General features: G+C 40.7%; 1 protein-coding gene across 1 annotated transcript; it reads right to left on the reverse strand.

The window, feature by feature from the left end:
* Positions 1–2,550: 2,550 nt before the first annotated feature.
* Positions 2,551–7,119, reverse strand: CUNH3orf38 (chromosome unknown C3orf38 homolog). The gene is made up of 3 exons (XM_051191729.1): positions 6,869–7,119; positions 5,248–5,480; positions 2,551–3,470 (listed from the first exon to the last, which is right to left on the reverse strand). The coding sequence occupies exons 1-3, from the start codon at positions 6,993–6,995 to the stop codon at positions 2,790–2,792; spliced, it is 1,041 nt and encodes a 346-aa protein (XP_051047686.1). The 5' UTR covers positions 6,996–7,119; the 3' UTR covers positions 2,551–2,789.
* Positions 7,120–8,285: the final 1,166 nt, after the last annotated feature.

The following is an 8,285-nucleotide window of genomic DNA, read 5'->3' on the forward strand; positions in this document are numbered from 1 at the left end:
GGGTAATTTGCCTTCAGCCTTTAAGCTAAGTCAAATATAAGCAATTTCAACCTTGTTTAGCATCTACAAACTGAAGATGAAAATTATCACAGAGCCTCACTGAATGGCTAAAAGAACAAGAAGATACAGTATCAATGGAAAATTGAATTTAGAAGATACAAAATTCTAGGCCAGTAATTTTATGATGTAACATACATGGAGCTAGAGTTCTGACTTCACAGATTACAGTAAACTCAAGATAAATATGGCAATTTTAACACATAACTTCAGTATTATTTAGAGACTACTGGAAAGATTCACTAACAAAATGAAGCTAACACATTTAACACATTCTGATAATCTGGAAATTTTCCTTAAAAATCTAAAGGCTAGGAAAGAGGGACATTGAGCACACACCTTTACTCCCAGACAAATTTCTGTAAGTTCGAGGCCAGCCTAGTCCACAAATTGAATTCCAGGACAGGCTCCAAAGCAATAGAGAAACCCATCTTGGGGGGAGGGGTGGGAACACCTAAACTAAATGGTGTCAAATTAGTTTATGTTCTATATTTATATTTAATCTACATTATATACATCCTCGTGACTATTTAAAATTTCAATATTTTCTTTATGATTATGTAAAAGTTTATCAAAATCTTCCAACCTAAAGAAATTTACTCTAAGACAACCTAAACTTCAATAGTGAGATTAAAACTCAACATGTTTACCCAGACAACCTATTGACCCAATAACTTATCAACAGTAGAAAATTAATATTTCAAATAAACTTGAAGAGAACCAGATCCAATTCTCCAGCAATGCAACTATGCTACCTACATCTAAACTGAGTAGAAACAAAGGTTATGGGAAGGGTTGTAGGAAGGAGGAAGTGTACAATCCCATAGACTACACAGAAAAGTTAGTGTTCCCAGGACTCATTCATTATAATTACCTAAATATATTCACCAATAATCAACATCATCTTAGGATGAGGTTAACAGTTTGAGATTCTTATTCCAAAGCTTGCTGTCAACCATTTGATCAAAGTGATAATAACTTGTTACTATTTTTAGGAGCCACTTGACAGTATTTCAGATCTAATCCCAACATCTTTTGAAAATAGTTTATAAGTTAAAATATATTTTCTAGAGATTACACTCATTCATAAGATTTAATCCATCACCTTAAAGATTTAAGACAATGTCTGAAATTTTAACATTGTGAGGCAGTCAGGAGTTTCCTAATGTGGAATATAGTATCTACAGGGCTGACATGTGCTTTGGAAAGGCACATGAAAACATCAAAATGTTGAAAAAGAATGCAGCTTTCTTCTGGGGAGGAAGAACTGCACCTTCCCCTTCTGCTACATTCAAAGTTCAATACTGATAATAACTAAAGATCATCTTTCCACGGTGCTAACACAATAGCACAAGAACAGTTTTTAATTTCGTACTTTTCTCAGGATATTTATATCAATTCATAAAACCTAAATGAGTAAGAACAGAGTTTTCAAAATCTGAGTAGAGGTAGAATGGGTAAATTATGACCTGGTTGTCTTTATGAACATATGGTAAGCATTTAATAAACTGCTGTTTCTGTATAGCTTACTACAGTATATTGACAATATACATAAAAGGAAAATATGTTTTGTGGTTAAACTGCTTAGAACTCTCCTTAAAAACTGTGGGCTGAAACTAAAGAGTTTATTATTCTAATACAGACAAAAAGAATTTCCATCTTTATTATGTTAGAACATACTGATTTGTACTCTTCAAAGAGGCATGCCACTAAAATGGGAGGTATGCTTATCTCTTACTTCCAATATTCATAATCAATTACTCTAGATGACCAGAGTTAAATATAAAAATTAACAAGTATAATACACAACTCCATTTTCCTCCAAGTTTTCCAAATAGCAATTTAAAAACTGAAATTCCAAATAAATCCAAGATCAGCAAATAGTTATCAGGTGATGAGAAATTTAACCTTTAACCTGGGAAATCAACGTTGGATCTGAAATCCAGTAACATGGAGGTAAAAAACTTTGTTAGGATATAGGTATGCATATTTGCATACCCATATTGTAAGTTCTAAATGGGCTTTGTTTTTATTTTGAGGAGAGTCAACCACTGCCATCATTCAGGAGGAAGAAAAGTAATTTGTTTCCTAGGAATTGTGCACACTTTTAAAATTTCAAAGCATATTTTTCATATTCAGGGTATCATAGTATATTAAACCGTTGCCTGAAGCCTAAGTAGTAATAACGTCTGTGTTGAGAACAGCATTTATTGCCCAAAACAGTTGAGAAAAGTAGATTTTGAGAAATCTGTGTGGACTAGAATAGATAACTTGAAAGAGTAGTTTCAAAAAGGTAGCTTAACCTTTTCTTCCAAGGCTAAACTTTTATGCTAAATACCTCCAAAATGTTACTTTTTGGTTTTGTTTTTTTAGACAACACTTTCATGAGATCCATTTGTAAGATATCCTGTAAGCCATGACTACTACTAATCTCTGCTACCTGAAGGCTGAGATTAGTAGGCTATTCACTAAATAAAATGAAAACATCACCTATGGTTTCTAAGGCACACAGTTATCTACAACATCTGAAGTGGGATTTATTTGATGGAATGCAATAAGTTCTAAGAACATTTGCTGTATCTTGGGTAGAAATAGGCAAGTATTCACATTAGTCTGTAGTCCAAAAGGTTGTTTCAGCTAAAATATCTCAATCCTCACATCTGCAATCGCTGAGAGATGATGAGTGTTGTGCTGGGCAGTTTCTGCAGCTACTTCAGGCTGACGGTCAGTGATCAGTGCTGTACAGGGTTAGGCAAGTTCAGTTCCTTTTTGTTCAACAATGCCTCATCTCCACTACATAATACCTGGTCTCCAGTCCCACTATCCAATGCCTGCCTTACATTAGGTCTTACTTCTGGGTTATTACACAAAGTGATTACATTATAAAAGGCCTCCAAGTCACTCTGTTCAAATGTAACAGCTGGTTTCAGTAATGTTCCAGGAGCAAGGGAACTCCCGCCAATAATTCTCAGGTTGATAAATTTGATTTTCCAAGTGTTTTCCACAAAAGGGCTACGGATAAGTCCAAAAATTTGTTCAAATATGCCCAAACAAGTATTTCCTCTGTGGACAGTCCCTGCAACTCCAACCATAACTAATCCATGAGGAGAAGAAGCACATTTTAGTCCCTGAGAGTCGAAGTTGGGACTGAGAAAAAGAAATTCCTCTTTCACTAATGACAGTAAACGAAGGCTCACAATTTCTGCACCATAGTAGTCTATCACGTTTTGTTCTGAGGTACTATAATAAAACCTAAGCTTGACATCATGCCAGAAGTGCTGTGGGCCCCATTCATCTTGAGGTGGTCCCAGAAAAGGATTCTGAGAATTAAGAAGTTCGAAGAACCAGTGACAGAATTCTTCTCCTAATCGACGGAAATCAACCTTTTCAGTCTCTTTATCTTCTTTTGCCTGCTGGTTAAAACAAACACAAAGTAAACTGAAGGTCCCTCTCTATGACCTGTTTCCTAACTACGTGAAATTACTGCTGAGAGCAAAGGGAACCAAATGACATCAAGCACAAAAAAACTTCTTTCCAAAAGGAAGAAAACATTTTACATTTAAATTTTAGCTACGTAAAACGTAACAAGGCCACTGATGGGTTCACTGGCACGTGGCCAAGGTGCCAGCTACTCAGCAGGCTGATGGAGGAGGATACCTTGAGCACAGAACTCCAAGACCAGCCCTAGCATGCGTGCATGCATTCGTTTGTCCGTTAGTTCCTTCCTTCATCATTTATTCATTCTCATTCTTTCCCTTTCCACCCCTCTTTGTTTTTCTCTGATGTGCTTGGGAACAAACCTGATGGATTCCTTACAGCTTTTGTCTTTTTCTTCTCCAAAGGGTCTTATTCTGTAACCAAAACTGACTTGGAGCTTGTAGTCATCAAGTCTCTTGTCTTCTATGTGCAACATTCTACCTACTCTGTTAACCCCTCTCCTCAAAACTAATTATAAACAGTAGCATACGAATGCTATATGCAATCTCCTTGATTTGATCTTAGAAAAAGTTCAAAAAAAAAAAAACTTTAAAATATCAGCATGAATAGTCAATGATAATGGTTTGTATATTATTTTTCCTTGACTGTACACATCTCTCAAAACTTTAAAACAATTGCTTCAAATGGGTCCTTTATTGACTATGAATTAAATGTCAATAAAGATGATTATAAAAATAAGACATTATAAAAATTAATAAAACCCATGAGGAATTTGCATTTTCTAACATCACCATAAATTCTATTAAAAGTAAGCTCTTGACACTCATGATATCTGCTCTAAAATGAGCATTATTTTTTTAATCAGGAGAGGCCTGTCAGAACTTTAAAAAAAATTGCTTTAAACAAACATATACTTCTAAAGATGACTGACATGGGTAATATTCCATGTCTGGAATACAATTTTTTTTAATTAAAAGGAAATATTACCATAAAACATACCCTATAAACTAGACTTCATGCATCTATGTATTCCAGAACATGGTATCTCAGCAACAATAAGATATTATGTCATACTCTATACTATATATACTATATAGAAGACCTCCTCCTATTCAATATACTTGGTACAGAATAAAATATTTAAGTATATTTTCCAGGTCTTCACAATAAGCTTGATAATATATTATTGCTATGAGCATTTCTTTTTTCAATATATTAAGCAAACAAGACCTTAAAACAGCCTTTCCAGACCTGACAGCATAGTAACTAGTCTGAGTTCAATCTATCACCATTAAGTACACACACACACACACACACACACACACACACACACACACACCCACACCCCAGAGCAGCCAGGATTAATAGATAAAAAGTGAAAACTATTTTTTTAAGTTTCTTAAAGTTTTTACATAACTACCAGTCTTACAGAGAAAGGAAATTTACAATTAGCTTTCTTTTAAAGTACAAAAACATACAGTACACTTTCTAAATGTACACTAGTTCTCATTCGTGGGAAAAGGTATACACTCACCTGAGCCCCACACCCATTCAACTGATTACACACACACCACTACATCTGAGAAGCATTCTCTGTCTAAGCTGCTTTCGAGGTCTTAAAGTATAGAAAGGAGAAAAAAAAAAAAAAACCATTAAAAAACACAAGTACTATGAAACATATGCCTTGGATCTAGGATTATCTGCATATTCAGACAGAACAAGGACTCAGAACTAACTACAAATCTTGTGTACCTGTTCAAAGAGCTGGATGGCCTCTGTCTTTGTAATTGGTTCTGCTGTCTCCTTCGGTGACTGTTTTTCCCAATAATCTTTCGCAAACTGAATAAGATTGTGTTTTTCAGTAGTTGGAGGTACCACCACCCCTTGTATTGCCAAATACTTAAATATGACTTCTCGATGGACCTTTTTGCGCCTCAGAAGTTCTTCTACATTTTGGCTATAAACTAATATTGCATGAATAGCATCTAGAAAAAAAAACATAATCAATAGGCAATCAAAAGTCATTTGATGATTTATCCAACATCAGTAAAAATGCTACAGAAACATATTTAAGCTCTTGTTGTGACATTTAATTTTGCATAAGACAGCTATGGCATTGAAAAGCAAGAAATGACTTATGCACTTGTTTGTTTTTTAAATCCTTTATACTTAAACTTCCTTTACCTTGCTGCTGCTTGGTAATGGTGGTGCAGCCTTTAGTCCCAGCACCTGGGAGGCAGAGGAGTAGGTTCTCTCAGTTCGAGGCCAGCCTGATCTACAAAGCCAAGTCCAGGACAGCCAGTGATATAGTGAAACCCCATCCCCCAAAACCAAAATAAGTAAATAAGAATTGTTGTAATAAAAAAAAAATCTTAGCTCAGAAAAAAATTAGTTCTATGTCCCAAATATCTAAAAACTATAGCCCTTAAAACGACAGTATTTGAGATGTCAAGGAATGCTGTCAAACTCCTTATTCTACAGATAATCCAAGTTGCCAAGTGGCAGGATCAGAACGTTGTTTTTAAATTCAAAAGTTGTGCTGAAAACACAGACTAAAATGTACCTTTCAGCTACACGACGGGTGCAAAATGGCATAAATTAATTTTTAGAAATGCACTCATTACACATACCTTCCCCGGGGCTCACAGCATCTCTGAGGCCCTCTATTTCAAACCTCCCCAAAGCTAGCCTCTTTTCCCATCCATTTCAGGGTGGCTACTACATTCCACTGTTTTGGGTTTCTTCACAGGGACCGAGTAGTCATTTCTCTCCCTTTCTTTACAGCTACATACACAGCACTACTGTATCTAGTAAAGACATTTTGCAATGTTTTATAACTTCAACGTTCCTATATAGAGCTTTTTAATTTAACTTTTTAAGTAAAAAAACAAAACAAAACCTCGTGGTTTCGGCACTTGGCGGCTTTATCTTTTGGAGGAAGAGACTGAGCGTTCCTTGGCACACATGGACTAAAGCCACCAGCCTTTTGTGGGCTGCAATGGGTATCCCCCCCCCCAAGAGACCCACAAAAGGTGTTTGCTTTTCTCCTTCCCGGGACAGAAAGGAGCGTCCTGGGGACGACACAAGCTTAAAACGCTGAAACGCGCCCTGGGGCTCCCCGGAAGTCACGGGGAAAATGCCCGACTCGTGCTCGGGTCACCGCGTCAACGAAGTTTTACCGGGTCGGCGGCAGCCGCTCGCAAACCCCCGGCACCCCCGACCCGGGCTGCGGGCCGTGCGGGCGCCCGAACCTGCGCGGGGGCTGAAGCGGAGCTGCGCAGCCGCGCCCGCAGCGGCCTCTCCCGCCCCCGCCCTCCCCGCGGCTTCGGGCCCGGCGGCCGCCCCGGCCGCCCCGGCGTCAGGCGCTCGCTACCTTGGCGGTCCACAGGCTGCACCAGGCGGTTGGTGACGGTGTCGCACAGGGCCATGATCTCGTCATTGTCCAGCAGGCCGAGCAGGCTGCGGCAGCCCTCCTCCTCTAAGCCGCTGAGCCCCGACATGTCGCCCCCGGGGAAGGGGGCAGAGGACGAAGCCACGAATGTCGCCCTCTCGGCCCGCGGGCCGGCCGGCGCCTTGGCAACAGACACCGGAAGTGCCCTCCCGGTCGCTCGTGCCGGAAGGGGCTCGGATAGTCCAGCCTTCCCCCCGCCCCCGTCCTGGGCGGAAGTGCTTACTCAGAAAGTCCGCGAGGAAACCGTGACACCCCGGACGGTGGTTCCGGGGTGTCTTGGAGTAGAGTTTCCCCCGGACCGCGCTTAAGAGAGGCGTCGGGAACATTCACCGTCCGCTCGAGGGCCGCTTAGAAACGAGCCCTTACGCTCGCCAGCACTGCCTCCCGCGAAAGCGCGACTTAAAGTGCAGCGCATGCGCGGGCGGGGCGGGGCGGGGCTGGCGGAGCGCGCAAGCGCGGGGCCGGCGATGGGAGCGCTCTTCCCTTCCGCCCCTCCCCTCGGGCGGCCCGGGAGCATTTGAATGTCGGTTGTCTCTGGCCACTTCTGAGTTAGGCCAGCCGGTGCCTTCTCTAGTTAACACAAGTTAAAATACACGTCTAGACACCGCGCTGAGGAAATGCTTAGAAGGACCTCTGCTTTGCATGTCCGTGATCCCACGCATGCCCACCTTGTAGGTGACTTTATAACTGAGGCCAAGTTTGAGGCAGTGGTGGAACCCCAACTTGCAGCTGGTTGGTCTACAACTGAAACAACCTGAGGCTGCAGGTTTGCCTCGAAAGCCCAGCTGAAGGGGCGGGGACACCTCACAGCTTGGAACTTTGACGCTAGCTGCATGATTTATTTTGAATTAGTGGCTGCTGCCTCCCACCGCCATCACAGTTGCTCGGTTGGTGTTGGGAAAATATGCAGCGGCAAACACACCCACCTCGGGTAGAAATTGATTTGTGTCGTGAATGTAAGCAGGAGAAACCGTTTTTCCTAAATAGAGAATTATTGAGATCTGGAACAGGATACTTCTTTGTTGCAGAGGTCGAGTTCTGCCTTGCACGATGCTTAACACCATCCCTACATTCCCACAAGGCGTAGTGGCCCTTCCCTCACTTGATTCAAGTGAAAATACCTCCTGACTACCAAATGTTGACTGAGAAGGACAATCATTCCCAGGTGAGCCACTGATTCACTTTCTAAAGGGGTATCTGGGAAGAAAATACTTTTGAATTGCCCAGCACTAACCACTGTTCACATATGGCTCATAAGATCTTGTAGTGTGGTAGTAAAACTAGAAGAAAATAGTATGAAGGCAGATAGAATTTTCAATATGACTGTAAGGCCAGAAAT

The sequence above is a fragment of the Phodopus roborovskii genome, unplaced genomic scaffold (assembly GCF_943737965.1).
Source record: "Phodopus roborovskii unplaced genomic scaffold, PHOROB, whole genome shotgun sequence".
NCBI lineage: Eukaryota > Metazoa > Chordata > Mammalia > Rodentia > Cricetidae > Phodopus > Phodopus roborovskii.